Source organism: Parasteatoda tepidariorum, chromosome 11 (assembly GCF_982258835.1).
Source record: "Parasteatoda tepidariorum strain Cologne lab strain chromosome 11, Ptep-v5.0, whole genome shotgun sequence".
In the NCBI taxonomy this organism is placed as follows: domain Eukaryota; kingdom Metazoa; phylum Arthropoda; class Arachnida; order Araneae; family Theridiidae; genus Parasteatoda; species Parasteatoda tepidariorum.
The window spans coordinates 67,050,871-67,073,517 of record NC_141765.1 but is presented as its reverse complement, the minus strand read 5'-3'; the positions used below and the strand labels follow the sequence as shown (position 1 = coordinate 67,073,517).

Below are 22,647 nucleotides of genomic sequence, written 5' to 3'. Positions count from 1 at the left end.
CCTGTATTTGATTAATCAGGATGAATGCTTTTTTTTAAAAATTAAATTAATCTTAAAGCATATTCAAATAATTTAAACTTTATTGGTAAGTCTCAGAAATTAGTTTACAGTATAGTATAACTTTGTAAAGTTTAGTTTGAATTATTTAGGAACATTTTTAAAATTTCAAAAACTATTCTCTCATTGTTTAAGTGCTACTTTTAGTCAAAATTAAGCTCCTTGAAAATTTTCCAGTACAGTTTAGAACATAAAATATAGCAATCGAATTTGAGTTCTCACCTGGGATCTGATAATCTTGTGTGCTTACGTAGCCCATTACTGATAATTGATTTTAAACAGATCTGAATTCTACTTAATAATGAATTATTTCAGGATTCAATTACCATTTTTATAAAAAAAATAATTGTATAAGTTAACTATGCAAAAATGGACCAAAAAAACCTAAATGACAATAAAAAACTTAGTTTAATTTAGTACAAATAAGTATTGTCTAGTAAATAGTTCACAAAATCTCCATTCCGAGATTAAGTTAAATTCAGGCATATTCATTCCTTGTTTTTGCAACAATTTTGTTGTGCTATTTTGGTAAAGTATTTTTTTTTAAATTCAATAAAAAGAAAATTTAAACCTAAACTAGAAGATAAAGCAAGTTAAAATTATATATCTCCCTAAGCTGTCAAGACTAGGATTCATGTTTTTTTTAGCATTCAATGAAGATTTTGATAATCACCCTCAAAGCCATATGCTATTATATTATTTGTAGAGTTATTAGTCAAATCCAAACGAGTATATTCAGTAATTGATTTATTAATTTAATTCTTATAAATTAATTAGTAATTTGAGAATATTATTTGTAGCTGTAAATTTGAGATAACTTTGTTATTTTGATGAATTTGTCTGAAAATTAAATTTCCCATGCAGTTTCTAGGCTTCATTTCTTATAAGGAATATTCCAAATTTTATTTTTTGTCTTAGATCACCCTTCACTCCCCAGTGCAAGACAAGTGGAAAAATTTCAGGAAAAAGGGTACCAAGAATTAAGAGCCTACATTGGGCAAACATTTCCTGAAAATAATGACAGATTTCCAAAATTGCTTTTGAGGTAAGTATGTAACATAGATTTTTCTTTCTAGAGTGAAACTTTCATTATTACAAACCTTTGACAATGAAACAGTGGCTTGTTGTACTCATGTAATAATTTTAGTAATGAACACTAGAGAAAAGAATAGTGTTTTGCTGGAATATGTATTTTACTAATCAGAATTAAGAGTGCCTCTCCTTATTTTTGGGATACTGTTTTTAAATTTTGTTTTTAAATGTGTGCTGAGAGATGCTGCTGGAGTGCTATAAACATGTTGTTAAATACACAGAGGAAGGACAAATTTTAAGTTCATCACCAAACAATAACTTTTCTGCCCATGTCATTTTGAAATGATATTAGTGTTCTTCATCATAGGCAATTAAAATAATTTTTAAAAATTGATATTCAACTGTGGGAACTCAAGTGGTGAAATCAACTTCAATTTAAATGTGTGCCTTAGTAAAAAGAAGACTGGGACTTCTAACTTTAAAACCATATGTTTCTAATTTCTATATAAATATTCTAAAGGATTATTTTTTTTCTTATGAAATATAAGATTTATTCTTATCATTTACTGTGTCATCACAAATTAAACTATTCTCAGCACGATTTTTACTTTATAGAAATACAAATAAAGGTTTAGAAACAATTATAAAAACCTATGTGAGTATAGGGACTTAGTATATTAACTCTGTTCTTTGTTGTCAAACATAAGTAAATAATTCAATTTATGCAAATCAATATTAAAAATATCCTTTACTTTAATTTTCACTCTATAAAACTTCATGAAAGATTTAAATTATACCACTAAATACATTTTATGAATAACACTTGTGTATTATTATATACTGAAATTGCATAATTATAGATCTAGTTATTCAATTTTCAGCCATAAGTAGCTTTCATTCTGGAATAAGTTCTCTATCTAAATGTAATATGAACTCTACAAATCAGACGTGTCTTCTCAATTTTGTTTCTACTTCTAACATTGTTTCTAACAACATTTAATTTTGTTATTTTGCATGTAAAATTTTTTCCCTTAAGTTTAGCCCATTATAGCCACATCTGGCTCCATTAAATAGTATATATGTATCTGCTATATATGTATATTCAATCCAATCCTTAGTTAAAATTAAAGAAATATTGTAAAAATTAAATCAAAGTCAGGCCTTTTTCTAAATTAACGCTCTTTTTCACCTCACTCCATTTTGAACCTTTTAAAAATATATGCCATTATTCATAACATATTTTGAAACATATCAATTTTTTTTAATAAATGTGTTTTAAAATTTATGTATTTCAAAAAGAAGAAAAATACAATGCTTAGCTTCATTTCTAATACTGACTGTGTTCTAAATATTATTTGGGAATAAGAAACTATAATTCCAAATGGATAATTAACACAATCTAATTTGCCTAATAGCAAAATAATTTAGATAATTTCCTTGTCTTCCTCACATTTCTTTATTACAATATTTAATTTAGTGTTAAATAATTGTGTTTGATTTGAGTGACAATCTTAAAATATTGTTAATGAAATCCCTTGATAGATTTTAAGCATGTACTCATTGTATGGCTTCTAACTTTAAATGAATATGAATTAAGTTTTTTTGTACACTTCATGAAAATGTCTCATTAAGCCATTAAAATTGTCCAAATTTACTACAACCTCAATAAGATGATAAGTTGAAATAAATAACACTTAAAAGTTATAATTAATTTTGAAGAATAATGTTTATCAAATTACTAATATTGGTATTAATTCTTTTTTTTTTGTCAAAGTGCATTCTTTTATCAGACTTTGCAACCAAAATAACTACATTAGTGTTAGCGTATGAGATATTTTATATTTTCTTGCAAAATTTGTTTCTAAATTTGTTCTTTTCTTGCTATATATGTTTCTAAACAAACAAAAAAAACTAGTTTCAATTAACACAACTACTACTTGTTAGCATAACTGGAATTAGTAACTGTTACCCAACCCAAATCAGTTCCCTTAATGTAAAATACTTCATTTCAAAATATGGAAGAATTTAAAATTTTACAAATTGCTACAAAAAATTCAAAAAGTTAATATGAATTCTATTCTGGACTTTAATTCATAAATGAGCTGCTGTGGATCCCATGGTATATTGATTTACAGAAATGGTTGCCCCAAGTTATCTTAGTCATCCACTCTTTATTAGTTTTTTCTTTATTGTAATGTGCAGGGTTGGAACAGCATGCCAAACTACTTTAAAATGAAATGTCTGCTTCAGCCTGCTCCAAAATGCTGTTTTTACCCAAAATTGTACCAAGTTGTTTCAAAACTCTAGCAATTTTCATTGAGCAAAAATGTGAAAATTCGACACTAAATTAGTGCAATAGGAAGTTATCAATAGATGAGGAGGTTGATTTAACATAAAATTGTCGCAATTAGAGTGTGTTAAAAAGTAATACCTAACATTTTGTAAACTTGTGTTGTTATAGCATTGTGTCGAAAATATACTAAACTACCAACTAAACTCATTGGGGCGACATAGAGGGTCAAGGCCTACTGTACCCATTTCAGTTTTCTTCACCTTGGAGTGCAGGAGCAGATGTTCCGGTTGGTTGGTCGACCAAGCATTGAACAACCTCAAGTGTTTAGTCCCCTCCAAGCATGCTTGGTACTCGTTCTATTGGCCCACTGAAGAGATGAAAGGCTGGGTTCACCTTGCCCAGTCCGAGGATCGAACCCAGTACCTGTGGCATGAGAGGGCAAAGCACTGCCACTGGGCATCTAAAATATGGAAATTAGAAAAAAAATGTTAGAGTATTTTTAGAAACAATAGTAAAACAATGTGGAATTACAATGAAATCAAGAGTTTCAAAAAGTCATTTTTGAATGAAAGGTTAACAAATAGTTGTTACTAAAACCAAAATTTGTATGCTATAATAATACCATAAAAAATATCAGATTTCAGAAATCCTTGTTGAGATAGCAGAAAAAGAGAAAATCACTTAGATATACGATAGAATCATCACAAATCAAAGTGTTATAAAGTACTCAAATACAAAATTTTATATAATTCAATTATATTAAAGTTATATTATATTCAATATTATATTATATTCAATCATATTAAAAGTTTTGGAATTTGAAAAAACCATGTGAGAATAGATGAAAAAAAAGTCAATTATTGCCAAAAAAAACGACCACTAAACAATTAGGACTTGTGATGGTATTGCCACTAATGTAGTGCATCAACAAGTGAAAACTCAATATTAACGTTTCATAATAGCATATTAATGATATCCTAAGTTGTAAAACTTCTTTGAAATGGCAGAGAAGCAATATATAACCGCTGAAAAACGATTAGAAAACCACGATTAGAATTTCTTCTTATAGACCAAAGCGGTTGACCAAAATGAAAGAGCATGTAAGGTTGAAATTTTCCATCCAAAAGTCAAAGGGTATCCCACAAACCCTACCTAAATGAACTCTGCAATGATGATGTAATACATTATGGATGATGTGTGTGGTCAGGGCCAGGAAAAATTTCTTTCATTTTGTATTTTCGGTTGCTTTTTCTTTCTGGCAGGGCATTACTCATAATTTTTTCCCCTTTTTTTATTTTTTTGCTTGTGAGTTAATTTTTCTTTATATATTAAACTAAATACGGCAATAATTTTATTTTTAAGGTCAAGTAGGTCTAATAGGTTTTCTAAATAGATATTTCTCTTATCATGATTGTCCAAGATATATTTTCTACTGATAAAAGTAAAGCATAGCTTTCATTAAATCAAATTTGGATAATTAAGGATTTTGTTAAAACAAGAAATGAAATGAAAATAAAAATTATCACTGAATTACAGTGCGTTAAAGAAAAAATTGTGTCTTAAATATTGTAGCTAAAGATAATTTTAATACTTATTTATCTTTAAGAGGTATTTATTGCATTTTTTTTTTTTGTGCATTCATTAAATGCATATTTATTTTATCATTAATTTATATTTTTATTAAACTAATAAACATTTTCTCCGACATTTGAATCATATTATTTTTTGTTTTTAAGATCATTTTTTATTGTTTTTTGAGCATTTATTTTTGCATATTTTAGGAATTTTTAGGTCATCAGCATTATTGTCCTGGTGATGTGACGGTAAATTAAGTTTATTTTAAATTAGGATTTATATTTAGTTTTTGACTTATAAAATTAGTTAAAAGAAATATGCATTATTTGCATATTTAAATATGATTTAAGCCGCTTTTTTAGATTTTATTTCTTCAAGAAACCAGTTCAGTAAAGTTTTTTCAGTAATAAATTTAAATAATTTAATATTTTAAGTAATTTTACATGCGCTATGCACAAAATATAAAAATTATTTGCTTCATAAACCAAATATGCTTGCTTCAAAGCGCAGCTTTTCTGCTCCAAAATGGTTATGCTGCTGTTCCATCTCAGCAAGTGTTATTATTAAATTTACAAACACAATAATTTGGCTTTTAGTCTTAAGTAGACCATGAAATTTTTTCAAAAGATTAGTTTTCACAGGTCTAACTTTTCATCACTTACAACACTCTTCAACCCATTAAACAACTTAAGTTATATTAGCACTTATTATATTTTCTGACATGCACTGTCATATAAGACACTAGTCTTTAGAGAATCATTTGATTATTATCTATTTTAGATTACCTGCTCTTCGGTCATTACAGCCATCGATCACTGAAGAACTGTTCTTCTCTGGTTTAATTGGAAACGTTCAAATTGACAGCATCATTCCTTACATTTTAAGTATGGATTCCAGTGAATACACCCCAGAAATGAGTAAGCATATTATTATTATTTTTTTTTTTTTTTTTGGTGTTTAGTGATATTTTACTTCAATTTCTTTAAGTGATAAATTCATTCTATTAAGTGATTTTACATGTTTTTAAAGTTAAGAAATACTTTAAAAATACCATATTTCTCATTATGGTTTCTTTAAAGAGTTTCCTATTCTATCCCAATTAATAAAATAGTTTTAACACTCTCAACTTTTTTCATAAGCTTAGAATTAAGCCACAAAGGTAATGATTAGGAATCACTGCTAATGATATGTATCTTTTTAATAGTTGTTAAAATGAAGCCATAGGTGAGAGAAAGTATCAAAAATTTATAATCGGAAAAATCCATATTGTGGTTAATTAAAGTAGAGGGAATTAATTCTTCAAAATACTGTTATTTTGTCTCATGAAACTTGACAACTAATGTTGGAATGCTGATTTTTTTTGTTGCAATTGTTATTAAAATTTTTACTTATGTATACACGCATCACCCATTGTGAGGGCCAAGAAACTAGCCTCATTTTTGAGTGCTCCATTTTTTAAAGATTTTAGTTGGAATCAGCGGTCGGAAGTAGCGCACTACAAGTAATGAAACTACTGTAGTCGCCATTTTGTTGTAGCGCAGTGTACTACTTTTTTTGAAAAAAAAAGTAGTGTAGTGAATAGTGCGATACAAAAAACAGTAGTTTATAGTGATTCCTGGCAACTACTTTTAATGTTAATTTTAGAAAGAAACACAATTCTAATGCAACTAGTTTTTTGAATTTGATGGGTACAAATCTTTGCTGGTCGATCAATGGATGCAATGAAAATGACCCTGTAGCTGTAACTGAGTGTTAATAAAAATTACGTATTTAAAACTACTTAGAACTGATATTTAAACTAGATAATTAATCGATTTGGTCACACTTTTGCATGCAAATGCTCACTCATGAAGCATTGATGTTATTTAAAAGGAAAGAAACGTATTTTCAATATACTTAATTTTTTAGAGGAAATAAAAAAGCATTAAACAATTTAAAAAATTGCAAGTAGTTGATACTTTCGCATTTCTTAAATTAAATATTTACTGTCGGAAAAGGCATAAAAAGTGGAAGGTTAGATAAATAAATTTGAAAACAATTTTTGAAATAAGAAACTTGCTCATGTAAGCATGAATAAATATTTCTTAATTATTCCCTTATATTTAATGTAAGCCAATTTCTTATTTAAAACCAGTCAGAACCTAAGTATAAATTAAGTTTTCAGCAAAGCTCATCTTCTTAAAGTAGTGAAGTAGTTACTACAACAATTCCAAAGTAGTTTGTAGTCACTACATTAAATAACAAGTTGTTGCAGTTTACTATATTTGAAACAAAGTAGTTGTAGTAAACTACAAAAATAATGTATTTTTTCAACTACTGGTTGGAATGCAGTGTAATTTTGAGCTTGTCACATTACATGGCTAGAACTGGAACTACTCTCTCCAAATCACGGTCAACAAGAGGACTTTCAGCCACTGCATATTTAATGTGTACCTCGCTGAATACACATTCTCGTAATTTCGTCGGCTGCCAGGATCCAACTTTTGATCTTAGCTCTCCTCCAGCAGTGTGAGAGATGTCTTACTGATGGTGCCACTTAATAACAAATTAGGAACAAATAATTTACTATGGGTCAGAAGTGTTATTTTATGAATTAATACTTTATATTAATAAAAAAAAATTCTTTTTGTTGTGTACGAATAAAGATTTTGCTTTACCAATCGTTAAGATATAGTGTGTTTTGTTACAATTTTTAAATTTTTGTCAAAAATGAAGTCAAAGACGTATATGCATTAGAGGTTGCCAATTAATATTTTAACGAGGAAAAAATGAAAGTGCTATTGAAATCTATTGAGGAAGATGTGATTGAAAACATCAAAATCTGTATGATTGTTGGAGAAAACAGAAAGGAGTTGCAAAGAAATTATTTGAAAGACCTCGGTATTTTATAAAACTAGCAACTAGCATGGCTTCTGTCTTGCCTTTGTCAGTGGTGATTCAAAAAATTACAATTGCAGTCACATGATTTCTCCTTGCTTAAATATTAAATAGGGACATCGAATGTGTATAATTTTGACTTCATGCAAAGTTTATTTTTCGCAAAGTTTCTATAAAATTTTATTAAAAACAAACTTCAAAAACTCTGCACACTAGAGGTTGCAAATTAATGTTTTTTTTGGCTTGGGGGGGGGAATAAAAAATTTGTTTCCTTATATAATAAATTGTAACTGAGGTCAGGAAGACCAAAGGACAAATTAAAATTATTAAAAAAAAGTATTTGTTTGTGTAGTAGGATTAGAATGTGTTCCCCCTTTGATTGAAACTGCCTAAAATTTTTAAGATTTATATTAAAGTTAGGATTCATAATCAAGTTGACTATTTTTAAATAATTTTAGTCCCTCTTTTACTCTTTTTAACCTTAATAAAGATTGGTCAGAATTTGAATGCCTTTTTGTTTTTTCTTAGTTAAATATCAGTTGGCAACTATTTATTATTTTCTTCATTTTTTACCAGAATTCTGATTATCTACATTAAGGGCAATCATTATGGAACATATATTTTCTATATTACAGTGAAGCCTCTATTTAGCGGACGCTCTTGCAAAAAAATTGTCCGTTTCAAGAGCTTTCTGTTTACAAGAAGGGTACACTAATAACGAAGTTTAAATTCACAAATTGTTTTTAGAGTTATTGCTATGACCTAGAAATAAATAATCTGTAATAACTATTTGCATCGATATTTATTTCAACTTTGAAAATTATGATATTGACAATACAAAAAGAATAGATGAAGAATGATGATTAGATTTCTGTCCTCTCTTTTTTCTTTAACCCAGCTGTATTAAATTCAGGAATCAAAGTGATTAGAAGAAAAGGAAAAAATTTTCAGTGTTGGAGGGCAATGAAGAACATTTAGTGAATCATTTCAACTTGTGGGGTCTCATCCAGGTGAAAAGTTCAAAAGATATCACTATCCAAAATATTTCACAGGACCAGTAAAAAATTTTGTCCTTTTTTTACAAAGATATAGATAGGTGACAGGAGAATGATTGATTCTTTAATAGTAAAATAGCTTAAATATATTTTTAAGTCTTAGATTAGGCAAAAAATTTACATGCTTTAAAGATAATGGAACGATGCATTTTTTTTCTTCCCAATTTGAAATGGAAGTAGTTTTTTTTTAACTTAGAAAAAGTGAATGAAGTGGGTTTGAAGAGATGAAAACAATATTTCAAGGCATATGTGACTGTCCGCTTTGTGAAGATGGTACATATTCATCATATTATTCATACAAGATTCATGGGAAATTAAAAAAAGAGACCAGAATGAGGGGCTTTTTTAGGGATGTCCATAATATGAGGTTTCACTGTATTTGTTTTTGTTCTTGACAAATAAGTAATTTTATTCTATAACTTTACTACATAGGTTCCCATCATGGAGAACATGTGCCAGGGAGTAATCTTCCACAGTGGTAAATTTTCCAATATGTATTTTAATTCTTTTCTTTGTTTACATTATCTTTCTACTTTTAAAATTCCAGTGCTAGTATATGTTTTTTGGAGCTATCATGCTTTGTTAACGATCTTGATTGTAAGTCCCAGATGTTTAATAAATTATTTTATATAGCTGTTAAAAATAACTTGCAAGTACTTTGTAACATAAATTACTATACAGTTCTTCAAGTTTTATTTTATTTTTAAGAAGAAGATTAAAAAATATATTTCCAATGCGAATCTTAAATCTATTTTACATTATTTTAAAATTAATACTATTTTTAACAATAAAAATTTATTAAGATAATTTTGAAAAACAAAATGTTAAGTAACTCCTGTTGATACACATGAGTGGAATCCACATCTATGTTGGCAGGGATGGATATGTGAGGTCCACCAAATATTTTTCGTGAAAGGAAAGTTTAAAAAGTAGCTACTTTTTTGAAGTTTATTTGTTCTAAATTCATTTAACTAACTTGAATGAAATTTAATGAAATAATTTCAATTAAATTTGGTTAAATGTGTATTTAAGTTTATTTTTGAAAGATAAAATAACACCAATAACAAAAATATAAATATTTGCCTTACAATTCAAATTGTTTTAGATCAGTAGTAAATAAAAAACAAAAAATATCTATAAAAACTAATATTCTGCATGTGAATTGTCGTTGGATGAAAGAAATTTTTAGTGTTATGGAGCTACCTCTCAAATTTTTAGTGTCTAAGAGTTGAATCTATCCATTGACTTCATACCAAATTTACATAAATCATTTAGTTCCTTTTTTCTATTTTGTTCTTTTTTTTTTATTAAATGATTGATTTTAATAGCCTATTTTTTGTTTTGTGTGCTCCCATTTTGTTACTTTTAACTATTGCAGTTAATAAGCATCAATGGTAAAGTTAAATGCTAAATTAAATCCAATGAAGGTTAAAGAAATTATTGTAGAGTGTGGTGGCCATAAGCAAATGTTTTCAGAAAGGAGTTTTATATTAGTGATTCATTATGCACAATTTGTTATGATTTTAATCATAAAAAATTTATTTTTTGAATTGTTTTACTAAATATAGTTTAAACCATGCAGAGTTATTCCAAAACAAATGTGCAGTGAAACCTCTTAGAAAAACCACTTCTATGTAGCGATCTCCTCTATTTACGGCCATTTTTGGGAGGCAGGGAATTTTTTCTATAGACTTTGTGTAGAAGGAAACCTTTAAGAGAGACCATAAAAACCTCTCCCAGCAAATAGGCTAACCTCTACACTAAATGCTTAAAAGGTCTAATAAGGTAACAGAAAGAAATATCAAAACCATAAATATTAAGAAGTAGGTTAAAATGTATTCAAAATATTTGTGTAGGTTTTTATTTAGAGAGCTCTTTTTGTCGATCTCTGAAAGAGATCTACAACCTCATGTTGCTGTCAGAATGCACTACAGACAATGTTATCTGTGATTTGTTTTTAGAGTTGAAAGTTAAATAAGAAAGAAAAGTTATTGTAGCATTATTAAGCATCTCAAAAGAACAAACGTTTTCTCATTTTTAATTTTTATTGTCATTAAATTTTATTCATCAATTAATCTTTATTAAAAATCATATAAATTTTATTCGGTTTTCATGACTCCAACACAAGTGGAATTTCCGCACCAAGGAAATGACACTGACTTAAGGGAAAATTGTTTGTAAAGAATCATATACTACTGATATCATTTTAAAGTTGATGAAGGTAACCCCTAAAAGCAACCGAACTCCATAAATGACCATTTTACAGTGGAACAGGGAGTAGTTACTCCCGAGAGTTATCACTGTATTTACTTTAGATTATTATAAGATTAATGATAAAATTAAATAATGAATGTTTTAAGGCTGTTTTTCATTCAACTGTCGGCATTTTGTTAAAAGTATTTTTAAAAAACTACTTTCAACATTTTAAATTATATTACATAAGATTTTTAATATCAAAGTTTTTAATAATTGCCCTATATTTATTTTTAAATTACATTTTCTAATTAAACAGAAAATTTGGGGTTGTCATTATTTCATAACAAGCCCTTCAATTCATTTATTGTTTATATTTTTCATACCATGTTAATTATATTGTTATAGCGTTATGTTTCTATTTCTAAGTATTTTGAGTGATGTTATAAATAGTTATATAGAAAATTTTATTTTTCAGATCAATTGAAGTGACCTTCCCACAAGTGTGACATTTCATTTTATTATCTTTCTCTTCTTCATGTTTTGGTCTTGTATACAAGTGACTTTAAGCTCTGTTAGTTTTACTGGATGCTGCTTCTTAGTAGAAATTAAAGAGAAGACATTTTCCATGCCCGGTTTTTTAAATAAATGATATTTTAGTAAAGTGTTGTACATTTTATTAAGACTAAAGGGATGGGATGGGTAACTCAACCCATATAACTTTTGTTGAAGTATAAAAAAGTTAATATTTTGTACATTTTTGTTCAAGTTTCCCTGTTCCTATGTTACCGGTGCAAATATGGTTTTGTTTAATACCATACTGTTCTGTTTTGTGAATACACAGAAGTTATTTACTAAGAGAAGAAATTTATGAACTTTACAAGTAGTTTAAAGTTCATATCTCAATACTCCATATTCATACTCAACATCTGGACAAAAGTGTTAAAATGCAACACAGTTTGAATTTATTTGTACATAACCTAAAAAGTAATGTCTTTCTTGTGTAATGTTGTTTGTGACTGCCATTTATGTTTTTAGATTGTACAGTTATTATTATTATTATAACGCAAAACTTTATATTATTGTTTAACTATTATATTCAATTTGTGTTAAAATTTGTTAATTTTATTTCATTTAGATATAAATGATACGTTAATGAAACATGCTTGTATATTTTCATGACCTGGTATCATAAATTTTGAGTAATAATTAGTTTATTTATACATAAGCAAAGATACGGTTATAAGAAACATAACTTAGAAGCCTTTGGTGCTGCAGTATTCTGTGTAAAATGTTAGAGCTGTGATATTTCCGATGTCTGTGGTGTCATGATATATTCCTAGCATGTGCTATTTGAGTAAACTATGTTCATTTTCTGGTATTCATTCTCTAGATATCCACAGATGCCTACTTGCTCTGCTTTGTGAGGAAATTTTTTCCAATAATAGCAAAATTTAAGTTTTAATTCCTGATAATTCATTTGATTCCTGATTAAGTACATTAAAAGATAACCGATTTTTTACGCCACTTCATAGAATAAATTTTTGTACACAACTACATTATAAACATGTATATAAAATTCCACTTAATTGCCATTATTTTATGGTAAGGTGTTTTCAAAATTAAACAAATTCTGAAAATTTTAGTTTTAATTATTCTACCACTTTCTAAAATATTTTGCTGAAAGCAGTGCTGTTGGCATCCCTGGATATATCTATACATAGATATCTACTATATATCTAGATCTATATATTAACTCAAAATATTTTTATCTCTAAAATGCCTTGTATAATTCTAGATGTCAATTCCAATGGAATTAAGGCTGTATTTTTTGCTCTTATTCTAGTCCTTTGAGTAATAATCTAAAACTGTAAAAAAATAATAATTTATTCTTCATAAGACTTGAGTGATTCTATTGTCTTATATTTCTATCAAAAGTATTTTTCTGTGTAATCAATTTGTTTTTAACATTGTAACTGAATTGTGTATGTTAGCTATAAGGTGATATTTGTTAGTCAAAGCTAGTTTTACCTTTACATTTTTATGTAAATACTATTAATATCAGCACAAGTTTTAGTTGATTACATTTTATTTTTACCTATATGGCAATGTTTTGACCTAAGGAATTTTTACAAATATTTTGCTCTCAGTTCAGCCCCTAAAGCTTTTTATCAAATTTTAAAAGAAAATTTAAAATTGAAGTTTTTTTAATATCCTCTGTACCAATTGGTATTTATTATTCTTTATTTCTTTCTTCCTTCTCTTTATTTTTCTCTAAAGTTGTATTACATTTTTTAGCTGACTATAATGACCCATTTTGTTACATAAAATAAATATACTTCCCTGAATTTAAAATTAAGTTTCTAACATTCAATCATCTATCCTGTGTACACATTTTTGTAGTTGAAGAATCGCTTCAAAAACATTGAGTTTTGTAACACCAATCAAGGAAAGTCCAAGGTATACAGTGTAGCACTCATATTAGCTACACTTTAAATAAATTTTAGCCATTCTTATTCTCAATATTAAAAGCAAATTAGATCTCATTTTCAATGTTATTAGATTACTTATCTATGAGATATTAAGAGAAAAAAAATTATCCCTCCTTGAATTTTTTTTTCAAAGTCATTTACTTTATTCAAATTATAATTCAAGTTATTACTTAAAACAGTCATTTGTAATATGAGAAATATTTTTCTAGAAATAATATTTTTTTTCACTGTATGTTAATTTTTTCAATTTTCTTAAAAATAAAACTATCACTGTTGAGTTATTTTATTAAATTTTTTGGTCAGTTATCAATTTTTTTCATTTAAATGCAAAATGATGAAAAGTACAAAAAATAATTAGTGAGCAAAAGTTATATCAAAGAAATTAAAGCTTGAAATTAAATATAATCTCTGTTAAACATTTAAACCATTTTTCTTAGGTATATTAGGTGTTATTTTTAATTTATTAGACCCCTATGTTAATGATGTAGATAACAGATATCTACACATGGAAGTAAAATTTTAAATTCTGTGGAATTTTAATTTAAATCTTTTTAGTAAATTTTCGATCTGCTTATCTAAATGCATTTTCTTTTGTTTGATTTTGCAAAAAATAGTTGAAACACTGTAAATTTCTTTTTTAATGGGTTAGTTGTTAATGATGCCTTTAGAATTTTTTTTTTGTTATTTGTTGTTTTAGTTATAGTTTATACCTTTTTTTCTTCTCTTTTCTAAAATTTTCTGAATCGTTTGTTTTAAATGGTTAAAATTAATCCGGTGATACAGAATCTAAATCTCTCTGTTGTCAATCATTATGCAAACTTTATGTAAACCCCATGAAATTTTAGAATGTATTGTGGTAATAACATTATTTAAAAACACAGCTTTAATTTATTTCAAAACTTTCAGATTAGATTTTTTTCTTTTGTCTGATGACATAATCACCGATTATGAAATAACATGGCTTTCTTCCTTTTAAAATTTGTTATTATCAATGGCATAAAATTATGCTGAACAAAATATGTGATCAAAAAGTAAATTTACAAACACGGTAAACTTATAATTAGTTATTTGTATTTTTCCCTGTTTTATTTCTTCTTAACATTGATTTCAATTTTTATATTTTAACCAAGTATGTATTCAAAAATATAAGGCGAGATATTCTTAAAAAATATTTTTAAAAAACTAGCAAATTTAACTGTAAGTTATGATCATTCTGTTTAACCAAGAGGTTGACCCCCGTAAAAGTTATTATGCAAATAGTTTAAAACTATATGTTGTTTATTTTTACATTAATGATATCTTTACTTTTGCATAAATGATATCCTAAAACTAAGAACTAACATATTTTTTTAACTTTTTCAATAATTTTGCATTAATAATTTTGCAATAATTTTGTATTGCTGATTTTCCTTAAAATCAGTCCAACTTTATTGAAATAGAAATAAATTTTTTTTCTAAACAACTTTAGAAACTCTGACAGTTTTGTTAATTCTCACACATTTATTACTACTTATAACAACACTTTTTGAAAACTAGTATCCTTCAAGTATTGTTTTAGAATGTGTAATAACCTGTGTCGAAAGTTTTAATAACCTATATTTTTATCCATTTATTTTAAGTATTTAAGCCAGGCAGAATAATAAAAAATCTGTGTTATATTTTGAAAACATGAATAAATATTTGAAGTAACTTATTTGAATATTATATAACCACAGGTCCTTATCTCATTTACTCAGTACTCAGATTTTTAGTTATAAAAATATATTTTTTTAATACATACAACAAACATACTTTTGAATGGAATTTTTTGTATTTGCTTGAACCGAACTTTAAAAAAAATATTTTTAAAGGTTTTTTTTAGCTGCATACATATGCTCTTTAAAGCTAAATATTTTTAAGGAAACTTATCTGGTTTTTTAAGATAACGTTACAATTTCCAAGACCAAGTCACATCACAAAATGCCATAGAATGTTTTAAGCTTGAAAATAATTTCCTTTAATTTTTAAAAAGTTATAATAATATAATGCATAAGACCTACTTTCCATGTGAAATATATCATGTGCAATAATGTAAATGTCAGCTCACCAAAGCCAAATATACCAGGTTTTGTATTTATGTAAATTTCATTTACCTTCTTATATGTGGGTGTGTTACAAGCAATTAAAATTATTTGTGCCATGGATTCACCCTGTTTGATATCTAAAATATCTGACCCTACATTCCTCAATATCACCTACACGTCTCCCTGGTAAAAGGTATCAATTAGACCAGCATCCGCTTTTAAATGTTTTCTCGTAACCACACCTGATTTGTTCATTAATACACCAACTTTACGCATGGATAGCTTCATAACTACTTGAGTATTTTATATTGCTTGTTAATTGTGCTGAATTGCTTTATTCTCTGGAAAAAACTGATCCGTGTCTAGAGACAACTTATCCAATACTTTTGGTTCATATGCTGCAGAAGAAAATGCATATTTTAAATATTATATCATGTAGATTATAATTTTTAAATGCAACCGCAAAGCAAGGAGTATATTATAAATCTGTTAAAAAACCTTTAAATTCTCAGCAACGACAAAAGAAAACGTTTTTTGTTAAAATTTTAAAAAGGTCCAAAGTTTTTTAAGATTACCAAGTTTTAAAAAATTTAAAGAAATAATTCAAATAAAGATGATCAACAAAATAGAATTATTATGCACTACAAAATATGAGTACAAGCTAAGTAAAACATAAATATGTACCAATTTTAAAAAAAATATGTACCAATTAAAACAAAAATATGTACCAATTAAAACAAAAATATGTACAAGTCTATAACAACAAAAAATTTTGTACAATATTCATTATGTACGATATGTATCACAATCAAACTCAAAGTCTAACAGTTTTATAAAGGTAATTGCACATTTTCTTTTTGGCTCATGACCTCTAAAACTTTGTAGATCATAAACTTCTGAAGGCGTCATCAAGTCCTGTAGTTCTTTCGTAAAAGTATCCACAGTCAAACTAGATTTTTTTGTACAGGAAAGCCTCATCAAAACAAAAGTCCTGCATATCGAATATCACTGATTCTTGAGGCACAGAATGCTTTCTAGTGGAGTAAAATTTCCTTGAGGCACAATTTTGTACTTAAATATATAAATACATTTTAGTCATGATTGCTATTACTCTAAAACAAGATCACTGATTTTTGACTTGCTTCTATTTTTGTTTTTTTTTCTAGATAATGATTACTAGCTATTTTGTAATTGCTTACAAAGAGCTTATGTATTACTTATGGATAGTGAGAATTGTATGGTAGCTAAAATATAATGTTTTAATTAAATGCTATACTTAATATTTTTGCTGTTTGTTGTACGTATAAAGTAGTCATTTTCAATTAATAATAGCTCTAGTGATGTTATAATTAAAACTACTCTGATTTTTGCATTACATTTCATTCAGTTTTAAGAAAAATCTTAACTGTTTATATTTAATTTTATAACTACATCTTTTAAATTTTAATAGTCTTTAAATTTTGGCATAACTATTTAATTTAATTAGGGTAAACTTAACAGAAGCACTACAAAGCAAATGTTTATTTTTTATTTATTTATTTTTACTTTGAATCCGAAAAGTTGGTTTTCCTAATTTGTGCAGTTTTGCAATTAAGCATGAAATATAATTTAAGTGACTACATGATTTTTTAATTGTGTCAAAATAATGTATTGCAAATTGCCACATATTTTAAAACTTTTCTTCATAAATAAACTTCGGGAACTTTCAAATTGGTAGCTTTATTTTTTTTTCAGGTTATTTTTTTTCTTATAAGTATATAGTAAAATTCTTATTTTTTTCTTTCTAAATTATTTTGTTACTTCATTTTAAATTCGTCTAAATGTTTTGATCTCATGTAAAGTTTTCTTGTATGAAAATGATTATACTCAATTAATTTCATTTTTGGTGTAAAAAGTAATCATTTTTATTGATTTTTTAATGTTTCACTGTATTTGTTTGGTTACCTAACTCATCCCTTATTGTGTAGTATTGTATAAAGGCACAAAACTTCAGTATTTAGAAGTATCTCAGGTTTTATATAAACTTTCCAAAAGATGCGCTTTGAAATTTGCTCTGTTCGTAAAAATCTTTCAAGCCTTGTCCATTTTCATTACAGGTTTATTGTAACCTATGTAAGAGACTACATTGTAACATTTTCATCTGATCCCAGTTGCTGTGTAGCTCAGCAAAAGTAAATGGTTGTATACAGATAATTTATATGACTGATAGCCATGAAAATTGAGGATTAAATATATTTGAGTGATTTTTTGTCGTTTTTTCTTTCTTTAAGTTTTAATGATTTTAGCTTGCAAAAGTATCAACTGTAGCATTTTTTTTTTAAATTTTGCATTTTTTTAAAATTTTGGATTTTTCTATTCCAATTGCTAAACGTTTTCAGTGGAAAGAAACACAGAGACCTTCATTTTATCTACACTCTCAGAAAAATCAATTCATTGTTGTTTAACACGTGTATCTTAAAGCATACTAGTGCAAATTTGATGTCGTAATATAGTGTTAAATTGGATACCTTGTAGCCTGGAAGACACCTGGGTTATTACTCCCCTTCTGCATCTTTGATATATGAAGCAACGAGGTGCAGGAATCTGGCGGTGGTGGTTTAAGCCAAAGCTACTTGTTGTTTACTTTCAAAATGCTTTTAAATTTTTTATAAAATAAGTAAACAATGATATGTTCATATTACATTTATTTCAATTTTTGTTAACTTATAAATCTTAAGAAACATAAAATTTTGTAACATTTAGGGGACCTCTAGAAATATCGGGGCCTTAGAACCTGGGCCTCTCAGGTCTTGTGATGAATCAGACTGACGAAGTGGGTTATTTGAGATGATCAGTGCCTTAGTTTGACACACAATTAAATGTATGGTTGATCGCGATTTAGTATAAACATATGGGTATTGAAATCATTGGTGTAACACTTGTTGAACTCTACTCCTACAATTCGCTCCTCTTTTGAATGGGAGGGATTACCAAGTTTTTCTTAAAGTAGTGTCATCAGAATAAAAGTGCACCCTGTGAATGGTAGCAATTATTGTTTTTTCAATATGATGCTTGTGTAAGCACCTTTTCAAGAAATGTGCGGGCATATTTAGTATATTTCCTAACAAATGGAATGGGAAAAAATATGTTAAACGGCCAACGAGATCTCCAGATAAACAAGTCCAGAAGTTTCCATGCTATAAGTTCCACTGTCAATACTGACTTATTGCAAAATGTTGCACGACTCGACATTGAAAAGTGAGCATTTTTTACCATATACACAATAGAGATTACTTTGGGCAATTTAGTGTTTTATGTAGAGACATTTATTTATTTTTTTTCTATTTAGTTTTCTAGCAAATATCTCTGATTAATATATCAATAATTTAATTGATATTATTAATTTAATTGTTAACTTTTATCACCTATGTATTATCCGTTGAAATTTTTTCTGTTGCTATTGTTTATGTACATGCGCATGATTGGTATTTTTCCTTAGTCTATGAGAATTTTTTTAAAAACTGCTAGAATTTCTACATCTTAAAGAGAAAATAATGCTTAAAATTGTAGGAATTATTTTCGCTTTTCTTTTTTCTTCTTCTCTTCTGAAACCCCAGGCCTCCTATTACGAAGGGGTTCCAAAAGCTCACATGAAAAGTGATTGGTGAAAGGAAAGCTCTGTTACTAACAAAATAAAAATAAACATTTTTTCAAAAGCTTTAACTCTCACTCCAAACCTGGCATTTTATGATAAAAAATTTAAAATTTTGCATTTTAATAAATTTTTATTTTCTTTCAAATATTTTGTGAAAAGGAAACAGAGAGAGAGAGAGAAAAAAATGAAGATTGCATTGTTCAATCAATGTCAAAGGGGAAGGAAAACAGTGATGGAAGTAGAAGCTTTGTTTGCAAATTATTATGAAATTTTAATTACGTTCGAAAAAACTATTAACACATTATTCTTGTGGAAAGCTTAAGATCCAAAATAGCTTACTTTATTGGTTTTAATAAAACAAATTCCTGCTAAAAATTTGTCTGTAAATTGCCGAATATTTATTTGAAAATTACTAACTTGATATATTCCCTAATGTATACACCATTCTAAAGATTTATCTGGCTATAAAAATATCATAAGCTCTTTAGAAGAACGATGTGGATTCGAATCCCAGCAGAGGTCGATTTTGGGGCCAGGATAGCCTGGTCGGTAGGGCGCTGGATCCATGTCCGAGAGTTCGTGGGTTCAAACCCCGCCGGCCGAAGACTCCCCGTGTAGTAAAGTGACTGATGCACGTTAAATCTGTTGAGTCGCTAAAGTCCTCCATGTTCCCATAACAAATCAATACCTCTGGGGATTCTGGATTGGAGATCGATCGTTCTCTGATTCTGGTCAAAATTACGATCTGTGGATGTATGAATGGGTTCGCCCTATAAACGGGTGTGACGTATGGTTTGGCAGAAGTCGAATTCTTGGCCATAGATGGCGCCACAAAAAAACAAGAAACGCACACTCTACCTTAAATTTGCTCGGTTTAACCATGCAGGCTTGTTACTATGGCAAGTGACATTAGAAACAACAACAACAGAAGAACGACTTTATAATTTTATATTATTATTAATAAGGCGAGAAAATAATTTATTTCTTTAAATGAAGCTTTTTTAAAGAAAAAAATTACTAGAGCATTTATGTTAGCATTAATTATTTTACAAATTTGAAAAGCATTAGAAAATGCAATGTAATAAATATATTTTATTAACTTTTGTCCCAATCTTTTGGCTTATAGGCTTTAGATATACATATTGTTTGTATGAATTACGCTGTAATACGTGTGGAGGGAAATTTCACTAATACCAAATTACGAAAAAATATATATTTTTTTTAAAAAAAGTGCTTTAGGGAAATAAACTTTCTGATCAAAATATCTGGAGAGAGCAATTTAGACATTATCGAAAATGTTAAATATTTCACTTCTTAGAAAATCTTAACTCTCCCGCTCTAATTCATTTTTATTTTATAACCGTCGTTGAACAGCCTATCCAATTTTCGGGTTTACGACTTCTAAAAGCGGGGGTGCCATCCCCTCTGCAGAGGATCAAAATTGTGATAGCATGTCTTCGAATCATCCTCCAGGGATGTTTCCCAGACCGTCGCCAATAGCCCATTGTGCAGCTCTAGTGCGACGTAAATGAACAACAACAACAACGACTTCTGAAATTCAACTCCGTAGCCTTGTAATTTTGAACCCGATCCAGAAGACAAGGGAACTTCTGAATCAAATATTGGGAGAAATTTGCCTTCGTGGAGGTCTTTTTGATGGAACTAACCCGCATTAGCGTTACCTGGAGAAAAAAACCTCCCACTGTTAGCTTGACGGCAAGGAGACTCTAAAGCATGATCCGTCTCCCACTGTGGATATCTTACGTCAGCACCGTGGTCGGTGCAAGCCGGATGCGGAATTCGTTTTGACCAGCTATCGCTGGAATTTGAACCCGGTTCACCTCATTAGAAGGTATCACAATGAAAAGTTAGTTTTCGAAACATTTGAATTCAACTCAAAATAATTTTTATCATAAAAAGAGTGGGAAATCATTTTCTCACTCCTTTCTTAAGATGGAAACAGAGTTCCCGCGGTCCTTGAAAAATATTAGAAGTGGTTATAAATTATGGTTAATGCTAAAAGATATTTTAAATTTGAACTTACCACTTTGTCGTTAAGTGGTTTAAAAGCTGGAATTCGCATGCATATATACTTTCTTTGAAAAAAAAAATGTCGACATTTGTTTAATTTTCGTTACCACTTTTTAAAATTTACTAGGTCCGCGGGAACCCTGTGGAAACCAATTAACTTTTCTGTTTGGATTTGAAAGTTATCCTCAGAACAGTTTACAGTGTACTTCTATAGCCTTAAAAGAGTTTAAAAAAAGTCCCTCAGTGGATTGATCTTTAAGACATGGTTCCCAGTAGAACACTGAAGGCAAGCATCACTGGCTGAGATCAGTAAGCGGGTGGGTGACCACTTTGATCAGTTTGCGTAGGGACCAAGGATGCGCGGTGTCGGTCCTCGTTAAACTGTTCTGCAGTAAAGTGCTCGACTTCGCACCCATATCACCGGGCTACTAAAGCAGGGAGGCCATCCCCTCTGCAGAGGATCAAAATTGCGATGGCATCTCATTGAAGCATTCCCAGACCAATAGCCCATTGTGCAGCTCTAGTGTTGTTGTTGTTGTTAATTCACGTCGCACTAGAGCTGCACAATGGGCTATTGGCGACGGTCTGGGAAACATCCCGGAGGATGATCTGAAGACATGCCATCACAATTTTGATCCTCTGCAGAGGGGGTGGCGCCTCCGCTTCGGTAGCCCGACGACCTGCACGCGAAGTCGAGCACTTTACGGTAGCACAGTTTAACGAGGACCAATACCGCACACCCTCGGCCCCTACGCAGACTGATCCAAGTGGTCACCCCCTGGCACACTGACCGTAGACAGCGATGCTTGACTTCGGTGATCTGCTGGGAACCGTGTCTTAACGATCAGTCCACTGCGGGACGCAGCTCTAGTGTGACGTAAAAATATGGTACCTACTTACCTATTAAAAAAATATTAAGTTCACAAAGAGTTAATCAACTTATTAACTGTAAAACTTCTTACAAAGGCTTACACGATTTCCGCTGAAAATAGCTGATGCACTGTTTAGAATGCCAATTTAAATACCTGGGAATATAAACCCAGTAATTTTGAAAATTTCCTTCACTAAATCCCGGGTACCGCAATAGACTGATCGATAAGACACGGTTCCCAGTTCCCATCAGATCACCCAAGTTAAGCATCACTGGCTGCGGTCAGTGTGTGGGTGGGTGACCACTTGGATCAGTCTGCGTTGGGACCGAAGGTGTGCGGTATTAGTCCTCGTTAAACTGTTCTACCGTAAAGTGCTCGACTTCGCGTGCAGGTCGTCAGGCTACCAAAGCAGGAGAGTCATCCCATCTGCAGAGGATCAAAATTGTGATGGCATGTCTTCGGATCATCCTCAG

The 22,647-nt window shown here is 29.1% G+C and overlaps 1 protein-coding gene across 10 annotated transcripts in view; it reads left to right on the top strand.

Annotated features, from left to right (window-relative positions):
- The window catches only part of LOC107437530 (nuclear receptor subfamily 2 group C member 2), a 125,087-nt gene extending 111,232 nt beyond the window's left edge, over positions 1–13,855 (top strand). For 7 of the 10 annotated variants that reach the window (XM_043040090.3, XM_071187938.2, XM_087155012.1 and 4 more), the window contains 4 exons: positions 976–1,102; positions 5,738–5,874; positions 9,322–9,367; positions 11,561–13,855. In XM_043040090.3, the coding sequence (XP_042896024.2) occupies positions 976–1,102; positions 5,738–5,874; positions 9,322–9,367; position 11,561 (311 nt within the window). In that variant the 3' untranslated portion in view covers positions 11,562–13,855. The remainder of the gene's footprint in view (positions 1–975; positions 1,103–5,737; positions 5,875–9,321; positions 9,368–11,560) is intronic. The other 3 variants (XM_087155013.1, XM_087155015.1, XM_087155016.1) reach the window with 1 other exon arrangement.
- The last annotated feature ends 8,792 nt before the right edge of the window (positions 13,856–22,647 follow it).